Source organism: Myotis myotis, unplaced genomic scaffold, assembly GCF_014108235.1.
Source record: "Myotis myotis isolate mMyoMyo1 unplaced genomic scaffold, mMyoMyo1.p scaffold_m19_p_1, whole genome shotgun sequence".
Classification (NCBI taxonomy): domain Eukaryota; kingdom Metazoa; phylum Chordata; class Mammalia; order Chiroptera; family Vespertilionidae; genus Myotis; species Myotis myotis.
Genome location: NW_023416313.1, coordinates 121,691,398 through 121,707,824, shown reverse-complemented (window position 1 = coordinate 121,707,824; position 16,427 = coordinate 121,691,398). Strand labels below are relative to the sequence as shown.

The following is a 16,427-nucleotide window of genomic DNA, read 5'->3' as shown; positions in this document are numbered from 1 at the left end:
CTCAGACTCTGAGCTCCAGATCCGGGCGAGTCTCTAGGGACCCAGACTCAAACTGGAGAAGTGGGACTGCCTGGCTTCGGTCGGAACTCGAAGGCAGCTTTCTCTCTGAGATTTGCAGCAGTTGCTGGGACTCTGTGAGGCAGAGTCCCTAGGGACGGAACTGAGAGCAGCCATAACTGCTCGCACCGGCCCGCCCTGTGGATCCCCGGGGACCCGCCTCGCCCAAGCCCTTCGCAGAGCCATTTGCCGGATAGCCTCAGGCAAACGCTAGATTAGCACTGCCCTAGAGATCCAGCACAGAAGCTCTCCCACTGCAGACACAGCGGACTCTCATAGCCAATTAGCCTGGAGGTCAAATCACCCCCAGTATTGCCGACAACAATCAAGGCTTAATTACAACAAGATTGCGCATAAAGACCACTAGGGGGTGCACCAAGAAAGCATAAAAAATGCGGAGACAAAGAAAACAGGACAAAACTGTCAATGGAGGAGATTGAGTTCAGAACCACACTTTTAAGGTCTCTCAAGAACTGTCTAGAAGCCGCTGATAAATGTAGTGAGATCCTCAAGAAATCTAATGAGACCCTCGATGTTATGATAAAGAACCAACTAGAAATTAAGCATACACGGACTGAAATAACGAATACTATACAGACTCCCAACAGCAGACCAGAGGAGCACAAGAATCAAGGCAAAGATTTGAAATGGAAGAAGCAAAAAACACCCAACCAGAAAAGTAAAATGAAAAAAGAATCCGAAAATACGAAGATAGTGTAAGGAGCCTCTGGGACAGCTTCAGCGTACCAACATCCGAATTATAGGGGTGCCAGAAGATGAGAGACACCAAGATATTGAAAACCTATCTGAAGAAATAATGACAGAAAACTTCCCCTACCTGGTGAAAGAAATAGACTTACAGGTCCAGGAAGCGCAGAGAACCCCACACAAAAGGAATCCAAAGAGGACCACACCAAGATACATCATAATTAAAATGCCAAGAGCAAAAGACAAAGAGAGAATCTTAAAAGCAGCAAGAGAAAGAAACTCAGTTACCTACAAGGGAATACCCATACAACTGTCAGCTGATTTCTCAACAGAAACTTTGCAGGCCAGAAGGGAATGGCAAGAAATATTCAAAGTGATGAATACCAAGAACCTACAACCAAGATTACTTTATCCAGCAAAGCTATCATTCAGAATTGAAGGTCAGATAAAGAGCTTCACAGATAAGGAAAAGCTAAAGGAGTTCATCACCACCAAACCAGTATTATATGAAATGCTGAAAGGTATCCTTTAAGAAGAGGGAGAAGAAGAAAAAGGTAAAGATACAAATTATGAACAACAAACATGCATCTATCAACAAGTGAATCTAAGAATCAAGTGAATAAATAATCTGATGTACAGAATTAACTGGTGATCATAATAGAATCAGGGACACAGAAAGGGAATGGACTGACTATTCTTGGTGGGGAAAGGGGTGTGGGAGATGCAGGAAGAGACTGGACAAAAATCGTGCACCTATGGATGAAGACAGTGGGTGGGCAGTGGGGCAGTAACTGGGAGGAGGGGAGTTTTGGGGGGGGGGGAAGAGGAACAAATGTAATAATCTGAACAATAAAGATTTAATTAAAAAAAATTTGCCATCAACATTTTTAAAAAATCTTTATTGTTAAAAGTATTACATATGTCCCCTTTTTCTCCCCATTGACCTCTTCTAGTTCTCCCCTGCACCCAGCCTGACACCTTCACCAACCTATTGTCTGAGTCCATGGGTTATGCATATATGCATACAAGTTCTCTGGTTGATCTCATCAGATCCACCCACCCTCCCCCGCCTTCCTTCTGAGGTTCAACAGTCTGTTCCATGCTTCTATGTCTCTGATTTATTTTGTTCATTAGATTCCACATATGAGTAACATCATGTGATACTGATCTTTCTCTGACTGGCTTATTTGGCCAAGCATAATACTCTCCAAGTGCATCCATGCTGTTGAAAATGTAAGAGTCCTTTTTTTTTTACTGCTGCATAGTATTCCATTGTGTACATGTACCAAAATGTTTTATCCACTCATCTCCTAATAGGCACTTGGTCTGTTTCCAAATCTTGCCTATTATAAATTGTGCTGCTATGAACATAGGAGTACATGTATTCTTTCTGACTGGTCTTTTGGGATTCTTAGAAGTGGGATCACTGGGTCAAATGGAAGTTCCATTTTTAACTTTTTGAAGAAACGCCACATTGTCTTCCACAATGGCGCCACTAGTCTGCATTCCCACCAGCATTGTACTAGGGTTCCATTTTCTCCACATCCTCACCAACACTTGTCCATGGTTGATTTGCTGATGATAGCCATTCTAACAGGTGAGGTGTGAGGTGATACTTCATTGACATTTTTATTTCCATCTCTTAGAGGATTAGTGAATTTGACCATATTTTCATATGTCTCTTGGCCTTCTGTTGTCCACTTTGGAGAAGTATCTATTTAGTATTTTTGAAACAAGTTAGAGCTATATTTATAATAAACAAGAGGCCCAGTGCACAACATTCATACACTGAGGAGGGGTGGTGGTCCCTCAGCCCAGCCTGCACCCTTCACAGTCTGGGAGCCCTTGGGGGATGTCCAACTGATGGCTTACTAGTAGGCCCACTCCCCAGCTGTCAGTTGGACATCCCTAGCACTGCAGTGGAGATGGAAGAAGCTCCTGCCACCGCCACTGTGCTTGCCAGCCATTAGCCTGGCTGCTGGCTGAGCAGTGCTCCCCCTGTGGGAGCTCACTGATCACCAGTGGGGCAGCTCCTGTGTTGCGCGTCTGTTCCCTGGTGATCAGTGTGCATCATAGCGACTGGTCGTTCCACCATTCAGTAGATTTTATATTATCCTTTTATTATATAGGATTGGCAAATGTGATTTTATTTTGCTCATTAGAATCCACATATGGGTAAGGTCATGTGATACTGACTGGCTTATTTCACTTCAATTTCATTCTGTGAAACAAATATTTCTAATTCTTATATTGATAAACTTCAAAGCAAAAACACATATTTTCCTTTAGACTTATAGAAGTTTATTAGGCAGTGCCAATATGCAAAATCCTAAAGATTATATTTGCAATGACAAAAAATAATCTACTACAATAAAGCCAGTACTTTTTATCTAAAAGATTATTTAAGAACATAATCTACTTATATAAAAACCCTGGGTGTGACATCATGGCCAGAACCACGACCAACTGGAAGGAAGTCAGTCCTGCAGGGGTCGTCTTGGAAACGGCTGTGCCCTCCCCCAGCTGTTTCCTGGAGGGCGAGGTTTCAGGCAAGAACCCGCCCTCAGAGCGAAGTGTGGAAGTGAAATGATTTGTACTGGATCTATTATTGAAGCTACCTTTGGAAATACTATATCTATAGATAATATTAAAAATATATCTAAATGTGCAATTCTTTGTCCAAAAAATGAGCATGTTCAAAAATTAAATGAAGAAAATTTGGATATACTCAATGGAGATTTTCACACATATTTGAGTGATGATTCCATTGATTCCACATATAATGCTGAAAAGGAAAATTTTCCCATAGAATTTCTTAATAGTATTACTCCTTCGGGAATGCCGTGTCATAAATTAAAGTTGAAAGTGGGTGCAATCATCATGCTTTTGAGAAATCTCAATAGTAAATGGGGTCTTTGTAATGGTATCATATTTATTATCAAAAGATTACGACCTAACATTATCAAAGCTGAAGTATTAACAGGATCTGCAGAGGGAGAGGTTGTTCTGATTCCAAGAATTGATTTGTCCCCATCTGACACTGGCCTCCCATTTAAATTGATTTGATGACGGTTTCCCGTGATGCCAGCATTTGTGATGACTATTAATAAATCACAAGGACAAACTCTAGACAGAGTAGACATATTCCTACCTGAACCCGTTTTCGCACATGGTCAGTTATATGTTGCTTTCTCTCGAGTTTGAAGAGCATGTGACGTTACAGTTAAAGTTCTAAATACTTCATCACAAGGGAAATTAGTCAAGCACTTTGAAAGTGTGTTTTCATTCTTAATGTGGTGTACAGGGAGATATTAGGATAAGTTTTATCACTTTATCAGTCATTTTTTGCATCACTGTTGTTTTTATATCAAGTTTTTGTTTTCATATCATGTTTTTGTCATTTTTATATCATGCCTCTGTTGTTATATCCTTTTGTTACTGTTTATTTATTAATAAATTTATATATTATTTTCATATACATTTTACTAATTTCCTTTCATCTCTCACACTTCTATTATAGAGAAAGGGCAAACAGCAATATTAAAATATCTCTGCTAATTAATTCCCTTTTAAAAAAATATATTTTATTGATTTTTTTTACAGAGAGGAAGGGAGAGTGATAGAGAGAAACATCGATGAGAGAGAAACATCAATCAGCTGCCTCCTGCACACTCCCCACTAGGGATGTGCTCTCAACCAAGGTACATGCCCTTGACCAGAACCAAACCTGGGACCCTTGAGTCTGAAGGCCGATGCTCTATCCACTGAGCCAAACCGGTTAGGGCAATTAATTCCCTTTTAATGTGCATGAATTTTGTGCACCAGGCTACTAGTATATAATAAATATCATGAGGAATTATTTTTTTATTTAATTATAACTTTAATTGTCCACATTCAAGACTGCCCCATTAAGCTTTGCTGTCGAGTGGAAAACTTCCTTTTACCAGAAAAAAACAGGTTTTCCTGACATGATCAGGGATTTTTTTTTTAAATATATTTTATTGATTTTTTACAGAGAGGAAGGGAGAGAGATAGAGAGAGTTAGAAACATTGATGAGAGAGAAACATCGATCAGCTGCCTCCTGCACATCTCCCACTGGGGATGTGCCCGCAACCCAGGTACATGCCCTCGACTGGAATTGAACCTGGGACCTTTCAGTCCACAGGCCAACGCTCTATCCACTAAGCCAAACCGGTTTTGGCAAAGGGATTTTTCTTATCATCTAAATGTACCCCCACATCATCAGGTGTCAAAAGCTACCCAGGCTGAGAAGTGCATATTGATTCACTATTTCTTGGTAACAGAAACCTGGTTGTCGAGCACATTTTTTCCAGAGTAGGAAAAGTAAATGTCCTCTCTCCACCTAATCCCTACCGAAGCCAATTACAATTCAGTAAAATTACACAGAATCTACCAATGCCTTGGAATAGAACCATATCCCTGCCTTGCTAAGCTGCAACTCCAAGGCTTTCTCTCACAGAAAAAGCTATTTACCTGATGGTCAAATGTGTTGGCAAGCTCACATTCCTATGTTGCAGAAATATAGAATATTTCATGAAAATTACAGGAGTAATGGATATTTCCATGCTAGCATAAGAAACCCTTTGTTTCAATGCAAAAACTCCAAACACTTTTTAAAGTGTCATATTCTGAAATACTAAATATTCTATACATATAAACTTCAATTTTACAACTTCGACACATCCTGTACCTTCAAACATTCCTTGTGGTTTTCAGATTTTAAAGTTACAATATTTTTCACTCTTCAATTGGGGCTACAGAAAGCGGTTTACTGATTTATCATTTCCCCAAAAACAAAAGAAATATTTTCTTTTCTTATGAGACTGAAGTGAAATTAATAACTATGGCTTAGGTAAATTTATTTTTAATTACATGAAGCTTGTGAAAATCATCAGTAATCATATTGTTGATTCATGTAACAGACCCATTCTCCTCTCTGAGGAGCATGACCTTGGAAGCAATGCCAAGGCTAAAGTTTAAAGGAAAATAACCATAAATGTTCTGTAAATAGGGTAGTGCTCAATGAATTTTTCTGGTCTTGAAATCATACTTTAAATAATACATGAGGCCCTGGCCTAGTAGCTCTGTTGGTGGGAGGGTCGCCTGTATGCCAAAAAGGCCGTGGATTCCCAGTCAGAGCAAGTGTGGAAGGCAAGTGATTAGTGTTTTTCTCACATTGATCTTTCTCTCTCTTTCGTCCTCTCTCTCTCTCTCTCTCTCTCTCTCTCTCTCTCTCTCTCTCTCTCTCTCTCCTCCCCCTCTCTTTCTCAAAACATATCCTTGAGTGAGGATTAAAAGTAATAAATGAGAGAGTTTGAGAATGGTGGCTGCTGCACAGACATTCTAGGACCAAACTGGAATTACAACTAAAATACAGAAAATTTTCCAGAATAATCAATGAAAGACTCAATAGAGAGAACCCTGATAACTGAGGATCAAAACTGGAGAACACATAGAGAGTAGTAGGAGGGGCGGAGGTGAAAAGGGCTGGTGGGCTACCACAGACAGCAACTGAAGTTACAGAGATATCTCAGCTATGGAGGGTTGTCACTGGAAAGACTGGGGTCTAATCACCAAGCTAGGCCCCCAGCAGAAAGCATCAGAACTGACAATGGTACCCACATAAAATCTGGCTGTGAAAAGCAGCAGGATTGTTCTCTGCCAGGAAAAGAAGCTGGAAATTCAGCACCCTCTTAGAGGGACAACACGTAAAATTCCCTGTGGAGCCACCTACTCTGTGATTCAACAGAGGGAGGGCAGAGTGGACAGGAGATGTGTAAATAGAAGTCAGGATAGGAGTTCTAGAGTTAGAGCTCAGAAGGCAGACACCCCAGTATCCTATGCTGGGTCATTCCCTTACACAGTGGAGGTCATCTGTCTCAGGCACACATTTACTAACTACACAGGCAAACTTGCCTGGGGGGGGGGGGGGGGAGGCAGTTGATCCACCCTATTGGAAAACACCTTGTCCCACAGTCCAGAGTTGCTCAGGCCCATTAAGAGACTGAGACTAACAATTAGCCTCCAGGCAGAAGAAACTGCCCCACCCTGTTGAAAATAACTTTTGTGGCACCTGCAAATGATTGTCTGAGTGCAATTCAAGAAAAAAATCCTACCAGTCTGTAGACAGAGGCAATATTTGGAGGCTTTGAATCTTTTCCTGATTGAATTCGTTAGAATCAGTGTTTTGACATTATCCCATACTAGAGGTTGAGAGGCATAGCACATCTACCTAATACACAGTCACAAACCAAAACAGGAAGCCAAAATGAGGAGACAAAGAAAAAAAACCCCAAATGAAAGAACAAGGGAATTCTCCAGAAGAAGAGATAAATGAAATGGAGAGAAATAATTTATCTGATACAGAGTTCAAAATAATGATGGTAGCCCTAACTGGTTTGGCTCAGTGGATAGAGCGTCGGGCTGCGGACTGAAGGGTCCAGGTTCGTTTCCGGTCAAGGGCATGTACCTTGGTTGTGGGCACATCCCCAATAGGGGGTGTGCAGGAGGCAGCTGATCGATGTTTCTCTCTCATCGATATTTCTAACTCTCTATCCCTCTCCCTTCTTCTCTGTAAAAAATCAATAAAATATATTTTTTTAAAAAACAACAAAAACAAAATAATGATGGTAAACATGCTCAACAGCATGAGAAAAGATATAGTAACTATGAAAACAGAAATAAAATGATATAGCACAAATAAAAAAAAACATTGGAAGGAATACACAGCAGATTAGGGGAAACTGAAGATCAAATCAGTGAAAAAGAAGACAGGGTTGAAAAAAATTACTCAATCAGAGAACCACAAATAAAAAACAAATAAAAAAAACCAGGAGGACAGCTTAAGGGAGCTGTGGGACAACGTGAAAGATAACAATATTCAAATAGAAGAGGCAGAAAGAGAGAATTGGATAGAGAATGAATTTGAAGAAATAATGGAAGAAAACTTCCCTAACCTGGTAAAGGAAAAAGACACACAAGTCCAGGAGGCACAGAGAACCCCAGGAAAAAACAACCCAAATAGGCCCATACCCAGACACAACATGATTAAAATGTCAAAGATTAAAGACAAAGAGAGAATCTTAAAGACAGCAAAAGAAAATCAAACTGTTATCTACAAAGGAGCTCCCATAAGGCTGTTAACTGATTTCTCATTAGAAACCCTACAGGCCAGAAGGGAATGGCATGAAGTACTCAGGGTAATGAAAAGCAAGGATCTGAGACCAAGACTAATGTATCCAGCAAGGTTATCATTCAAAATAGATGGTCAAATAAAGAGTTCCCCAGACAAAAAAAAAAAGGCTAAAGGAGTACATCACCAACAAGCCAGCATTACAAGAAATGATAAAGGAACTGCTGTAATGAGAAGAAGAAACAGAGAGAGAATACCAGGCATACAGAATTAAAATGGCAGTAAGTAAGTACCTATCAATAATAAACTTAAATTTAAATAGATTAAATGATCCAATCAAAAAGCATAGGGTAGCTAAATGGATACAAAAATATGACCCAACTATATGCTGTCTATAAGAGATCAACCTCTGAACAAAAGACATACACAGGATAAGAGTGAAGGGATGGAAAATAATTATCCCTGCAAGCGGAAAAGAAAATAAGCTTGAGTAGCAATACTCATATCCAACAAAATAGACTTCAAAATGAAGGCCATCACAAGAGACAACAAAGATCATTACATAATACTAAAGGGATTGATCCAAGAAGAGGATAAAACTCTTATATTCAACTGATATAGGAGCACATAAATATATATATAAAAAAAAAACGTCTAGAGGACTTTAAGGATGAGATTTACAACAATACAGTCATAGTAGGGGACTTTAACTCCCCACTGAATAAACTGGATAGATCTTCCAGACAAAAACTTCACAATCAAACAGTGATTCTAAAGAACACACTGGGTCAGATGGATTTAATTGACATTTATAGAAAATTTCACCCCAAAGCTTCAGAATATACATTCTTCTAAAGTGCACATGGATCATTCACAAAGATAGAGCACATGTTAGAACACATTGAAATTAGAAATCAACTACAGTAAAAACACCCCAAAACATATAAACACATGGAGATTAAATAGCATGTTATTAAACAATGAATGGGTTACCAACCAGATCAAGAAAAAAATTTTTAAAAACTTCCTGGAAAAAAAAGAAAATGAACACACAACAGCCCCACATCTCTGGGACACAGAAAAAGCAGTCCTGAGAGGGAAGTTCATAGCATTACAGGCCTACCTCAAAAACAAGAAAAATCCACAATAAACTATTTAACCCTACAACTTATAGAATCAGAATGAGAACAAGAAAATCCCAGAGTAAGTAGAAGGAAGTAATAAAGATTAGAGCAGAAATAAATGACATAGACTAAAAAAAAGAAAAAAAAATCAATGAAACCAAGAGCTGGTTGGTTAAAAGAATAAAGAAAATTAATGAACCATTAGCCAGAATCATCAAGAAACAGAGAGAGAGGACCCAAGTAAATAAAATCAGAAATGAAAGCAGAGAAGTAACCATTGACACTGCAGAAATACAAAAGATTGAAAGGAAATACTATGAACAACTATATGTCAACAAGCTGGACAATGTGGATGAAATGGACCAATTCCTAGAAAAATACAATCTCCCAAAACTGAATCAGAAAAAATCAGAAAACCTGAATATGCCAGTAACAACTGCTGAAATAGGATCAGTACTTAAAAAACTGACAGCAAATGAAAGCCCAGGTCTGGATGGCTTCACAGGAGAGTTTTACCAAATATTCAAACTATAATCATCAAACTATTCCAAAATATACAAGAGGAAGGAACACTTCCAAGCTCTTTTTATGAGGCCATCATTATCCTCAATCCAAAACCAAATAAAGACACTACAAAGAAAGAGAATTACAGTCCAATATCCTTGATGAACATAGATGCTGAAATCCTCAAAAAAATATTACCAAATGGGATCCAGCAATATATTCAAAAGATAATACACCATGACCAAGTGTGATTTATTCCAGAAATGCAAGGTTAGGAGAATATTCACAAATCAATGAACATGATATATCACATAAACAAACTGAAAGACAAAAATCACAATGTCTTATCAATATCTATTCATTGTTCAATAGCATGCTATTTAAATCCCATGTGTTTGAATTTTTGGTATTTTTACTAAATCAATTAGTAATTGATTTCTATTTTCATTCCACTGTGATCTGAGAAGATGCTTGATATGATTTCAATCTTCTTTAACTTTTGTTCTCAAGCGGGTTTTTTTTAGACAGTATATAATTGGGTCATGTTATTGTATCCATTAAGCTACCCTAGGCCTTTTGAGTGGAGCATTTAATGCATTAACATTTAAGGTTATTATTGATAGGTACTTATTTATTCCCATTTTATGCCTACGTTTCACTCTCTCTCTATTTCTACTTCTCATTACAGCAGTCACTTGAGCATTTCTTATAGTATTGATCTGGTGGTGATAAACTCCTTTAGCCCTTTTCTGTCTGAAAAGCTCTTTATTTCCCCATCTATACTGAATGATAGCCTTGCTGGATATAGTAATCTTTTTTTTCAGATCCTTGCTTTTCATTGCCTTGAGTACTTCATGCCATACCCTTCTGGCTTGTAGAGCTGCTAATGAGAAATTAGCTGACAGCCTTATGTGAACTCCTATGTAGGTAACAAATTGCTTTTCTCTTATTGCCTTTGAGATTCTCTCTGTCTTTAATCTTTGGCATTAATTATGATGTGTCTGTGTGTGGGCCTGTTTGGGATCTTCTTACTTGGGACTCTCTGTGCCTTAGGAACTTGAGACATTTTCCTTCACCAGGACAGGTAAGTTTTCTGCCATTATTTCTTCAAACAGGTTCTCTATCCCTTGCAAACATTCTTTTCCTTCTGACACACCTGCTATTTGAATATTGTTACATTCACGTAGTCCCACAGCTCCTTAAGCTATCCTCCTGTTTTTTAATTGTTTTTTCTTTTCTTTTTGGCTCTCTGACAGATTTCTTTGTACCCTGTCTTCTAATTCACTAATTCAATCCTTGGCTTCCCCTAATCTGCTTTGTATCCCTTCCATTTTGTTCTTTATTTGTGCTATGTCATTCTTAATAGTTACTATATCTTCGTTCATGCTGTTGAGCATGTTTACCATGATTATTCTGAACTCTATATCTGATAAATTTCTTATCCCCATTTCATTTAGGTCTTCTTCTGGAGAATTCTCCTGTTTTCATTTAAGGGTTGTTTTCTTGTCTACTCATTTCAGCTGTCTGTTTGGCTTTGTGACTGTGTATTAGGTAGATGTGCTACACTTCCCAATCTCTAGTGCAGGACAGTGTCAAACGCAGTTTCTGACTAATTATATAAGGTAAAGACTCAAAGCCTCCAGAGATCCACCTCTGCCTGCAAACAGACTGCATCCAGTCTTGAGTAGCATAAGGCAATCTTACACAGGTAGGGCGATAGGTGTTCCAGCAGGGTGTGGCCAATTGCATCAGCCTGGATACTAATTGTTGTTGTTTTTTTTCTTTTTTTATTGCTTAAAATATTACAAAGGGTATTAGATATGTCTTCTTTTTTCCCCCGCCTTTGACAATCCCTTGGCCTCCCCTAGCCCCCAGTATCTTATGTCCATTGGTTATGCTTATATGCATGCATATAAGTCCTTCAGTTGATCTGTTACCGCCCCCCCTTCTGCCCCCCTACCCTCCCCGGCCTTCCTGCTGTAGTTTGACAGTCTGTTTGAGGCAGCTCTGCCTCTGTATCTATTTTTGTTCATAAGTTTATAATGGTCTTTATTGTCCATGAATGAGTGAGATTATGTGGTATTTTTCCTTCATGGATACTAATTGTTATTCTCAGTTTCTTAATGGGCCTCTGAAACACCACAGGGTGTGACAAGGGGTTTCCCAATAAGGTAGGGCAACTGTCTTCTCCCACAGTCAAAAATCGTCTGGATAGCCAAGGTCTGCCTGACAAAGATGTCTTCGGCAGCATGAGGGAAAAACTCAGCACAGGAAACCCAGGTATCTGCCCTCCAAGCTCTAACCCCAGAGCCCCAATCTTGGCTTCTGCTCACAGCTACTGTCCACTCTGCTCTCCCTCTGCCGAAGCCCAACATTAGTAGCTGCACACAAAATTTCTGGGTTGGCCCTTTAGGAGTCTGCTTGCATTTCAAGTCATCTCTCCCTGGCAAATAGCAATCCTGCTGGTTTTCACAGCCCACCTTTCTCAGGTCTGGTGCTCTCTCCTGGGGGCACCAGCTTGGGGTTTAGATGCCAGAGTTCTCAGTATCAACCCCCCACAGTTGAAAGTACACTGAGTGGCCAGATTATGACCACCCCATCAGTACTTCATTGGGCCACCTTTTGCCTTCAATACTGCAGCGATTCTTCTTGGCATTGACTCCACAAGATGTTGAAAGGTGATGTGAGGAATCTGACACCATGCCTGATGAATAGCACTGTCCAGTTCTGTAAGATTTGATGGTTGTGGAACCAGCTGCCTGATGGCTCTTTTAACTTCGTCCCACAAATGCTCAATTGGATTGAGATCTGGTGATTGTAGGGGCCACCTAAGCAAGGTAAAGTCCCCCTCATGTTCTTGAAAGCACTCCTGCACAATAGGAGCACTGTGGCATGGCTCACTGTCTTGCTGGAAGAAGCCATCTTCATTGGGATACACCATCAACATGATAGGATGAAGTTGATCAGCAATGACACTTAGGTCTATGTTGTGCTATTCAGACGTTGTTCCACACAAATTAAAGGGCCCAAATCATGCCAGGAAAACATGCACCAAACCATAACACTGCCCCCAACAGCTTGAAAGGTTGTACTCATGCATGTGGGGTGCATGCTTTCATGCTGTTTCTGCCAAATTCTCACTCTGCCATCTGCATGATGCAACTGGAAACGTGATTCATTTGACCACATGACTTTTTTCCAATGTTCGACTGTCCAATCCTTGTGTTTCAGTGCAGATTGGAGACGTTTTATCTTGGTAACTGCAGACAGCAAAGGTGCTCGAACAGGCCTTCGGCTTCCATATCCCATAGGATGCAGTGTACGGCTAATTTGCTTACAAAGCTCAGGTGGTCATAATAATCTGGCCACTCAGTGTATATCTCCAGAACTTCAGCTGTTGTCTGTGGGAACCCGGCAAGCCCTTTCATTGCTCTACACTTCCTACCAGTCTCTACATAGTCTCCACTTTCCATCCTTGGCTATTAGAGTTCTCTCCAGCCAGTCTTTAGTTGATTATTCAGTATTGTATTTTTTGCAATTCAGTTTTAATTCCAGTTTGGTCTTGGAAGCATGTCTGTGTAGCATCCACTTAGTCTGCTACCATTTTTTTAAAAAATATATTTTATTGATTTTTTACAGAGAGGAAGGGAGAGAGATAGAGAGTTAGAAACATCGATGAGAGAGAAACATCGATCAGCTGCCTCCTGCACATCTCCCACTGGGGATGTGCCCACAACCCAGGTACATGCCCTTGACCGGAATCGAACCTGGGACCTTTCAGTCGGCAGGCCTACGCTCTATCCACTGAGCCAAACCGGTTTCGGCTACTCTGCTACCATTTTTAATCTCTCTTAAAACAAGTTCTTAGTATTAAGTCCTGTTATGTTTAAAATGGCTACTGTGCTTCCCTTTGCTACAACTGAAGCTGATCCACACACCCAAGATATTTAATGAGTTATAAAGAAAACAATGATTATTTTCAATGATTTCTGACCCACTATACTTCACCTACTTTAAAACCTATCTAGCCCTAGCTGATTTGTCTCAGTGGACAGAGCATTGGCCTGTGGACTGAAGGGTCCCTGGTTTGATTCCTGTCAAGGGCATATGCCCAGGTTGCATGCTCAATCCCCAATAGGGTGAGAGCAGGAGGCAGCCAATCAATGATTATCTCTCATCATTGATGTTTCTACCTCTCTCTCCCCCTCCCTTCCTCTCTGAAATCAGTAAAATAATAATAATTTGTTTAAAGTAATGAAATTTTTTTCCCATCACCATTTATTCCCTCTAGGCCAGGGGTGGGCAAACTTTTTGACTCGAGGGCCACAATGGGTTCTTAAACTGGACCGGAGGGCCGGAACAAAAGCATGTATGGAGTGTTTGTGTGAACTAATATAAATTCAAAGTAAACATCATTACATAAAAGGGTACGGTCTTTTTTTTCAATAGTTTTATTCATTTTAAACAGGCTGGATCCGGCCCGCGGGCCGTAGTTTGCCCACGGCTGCTCTAGGCCCTCTTCCACTTCCTCAACCACCACACTGTTGTCTGTGTCCATGAGTGCTTTCTCTGTTTTTTTCTTCTTTCCCCTCCCCACCCCCACAGCCCCACACCTCAATCACTTCACCTCTTCAACTCATTGCCTAATTTTTATACATTTATGAATATCCATGGAAATTAGATCTATTCTGAACACAAGTTAAATGTCATGAGGTCTATTCATAAACTGGATTCTATATCTTTGGATAGTCTACTGCATGATAAAGCATTATAAAACTTCAAACTAATCTCAATAAAAAAAATACTCCAAATTCCTCATCAAATGTATAATTAACTGTTTCAGAAGAATGGGCCTTACAGTTAAATCCTTAATCCAAAAAAATCAGAGACTTCAGTACACTGTTTTTTCCTGGTAGTTGCTTTGCAGTTTACAGTAATGTATTACAGAATTGTTTTCTTACTTGAACTAGTACAAAGAAGTTTGTAGAAATGCAAAAACAAGTTAAAAGAAATATGTAAAATGGATGTTTTCACATAGATGCAACAAACAAATAAAGCAAACCTCAAGCCACATTCATTTTTATATTAAGATGTGATTAGTATAGTTCCACATTTCTCAATATATACTATATATATATATATATATATATACACATACATATATGTGCACACACATGATACATAATGTGCTACCATTGAAAAATGTTGATTAATTCACTCAACAGATGTTAACTGAACATTATTCTATAGGTTCAATAGGGAAAATGACTAACATAGGTTAAAGCTCATTAAGTAAAGGGTCATAACTGTAACGAAATAAGATGATAGGGCTCTGTAGAAATATATGACAAAGAGCATTAATAAAAAAAATTAGAAAAAATAAACTAAACAGACTAAAAAAATTAGTTCAGGACTAAAATAAATTAGATCAAAAAAGAAATTTTAATTTTGTAGACAAGTAGTGGTCGCCAACCCTTGGTCTGCGGACCACTAGTGGTCTGTGAGGTCCGAAAGGTTGACAAACGCTGGTTTAAGGAAACCTTTGGAGCAGCGGTTGCCAACTGGTGGTCCGCAGACCACTGGTGGTCCATGAGGACCAAAAAGGTTAGCGACCACTGGACTAAAGAAACTTCCATTTTGGAGAGAAATAAAGTTATCAATTCAGTAGTTAGAATAAATGACCATAGAGTCCATTTTCATCCTTCAAAACCCATAATGCTATAATTTCTTTAATGTATCATGTGTGCCAACATGAGTATCTGTGTATACATGTGTAAAACATACCTGTAAAAACATGAAAAAAACCTAATAAGGGCATTGCCCTTGAAGAAAAACAGGGGTAAGACAGGAAACAAGGTAGGAACTTTACTTATACACACTTCATACTAAATATCAAAAAGTTTTCATTTTTAATCACATGAACATATTATCTATTCAAACATGGAGAAATAAATGTAGATCATATATAGCACAAGTGTTATCAGAAAATGCAAGGGCAATATAAAATAGAAAGCTATCTGAACTTTGAGGTAAAATTCATTAAGCACATACACTGACTATCGTGAAGAAACTAAGAAGACAAAATAGAAGTGGTTACCTTCCTGTCACGGGTTTTAGGGCTACCAGCAGTGTTTTGCTTAAGGAAGCCAGCAGTTGTTGACCAGCGTGTGGGGTTTTTTCGTGAAGGCTCTTCAGAGGAAAAATTACTATCACTGACAGAAGCTGAGAGGCCAGTTAAAGCTGGGTCACTGCTTCGTCGGACATGAAGAGGCATATCTACAAATATAAAAAAGCATATTTTTAAAAAGGGTAACTCATGACAGAAAACTACATGTTAGGATAAAAGTACTTAAATCCAAAATATTAAAGAGCAAAATAACTATTTAAGATGGTTCAGTATTCTAGACAGAAATTCCATTAGTTCCCTTAAAACAATTTATTGAAAAAGAAATGTGGTATGAGGGAAGACCTGTTCTGAAGTAAAATTGTCTGGGCTTGAATTTGTGTTTCACCACTTGTGTAGTTCTGGGCAAGTTGTTTATATAGGCTCTGTATCTAGTGCATTCATAGGCAAAATACCAAAACAACAGTATTTCTTTCTGTGAGGACTAAATGATATAAAATGCTTAAAACACTGCCAGATACACAGCGTATACTCGGCAGAGAGTAATAATGACCATTACTGTCATTATTATACTAATATTTCTAAATAAAATATATATTCTAAAAATAAAGTATAAATAATAAATCTAAGCCATGAAACAAATTTCATGCAAATTTAAATCATATCTACTGGATTAAAAATACAAAATCTAAACAGTGTTTGTCTAGACTATTAAGGAATTCTGTTCAATAAATATTTATTTTGGTCAATAAATTA

General features: G+C 38.9%; 1 protein-coding gene across 32 annotated transcripts in view; it reads right to left on the bottom strand.

Annotated features, from left to right (window-relative positions):
* Positions 1-16,427, bottom strand: part of PARD3 (par-3 family cell polarity regulator) — an 814,705-nt gene that overhangs the window by 470,220 nt on the left and 328,058 nt on the right. For all 32 annotated transcript variants that reach the window (XM_036350442.1, XM_036350547.1, XM_036350474.1 and 29 more), the window contains one exon: positions 15,645-15,823. In XM_036350442.1, the coding sequence (XP_036206335.1) occupies positions 15,645-15,823 (179 nt within the window). The remainder of the gene's footprint in view (positions 1-15,644; positions 15,824-16,427) is intronic.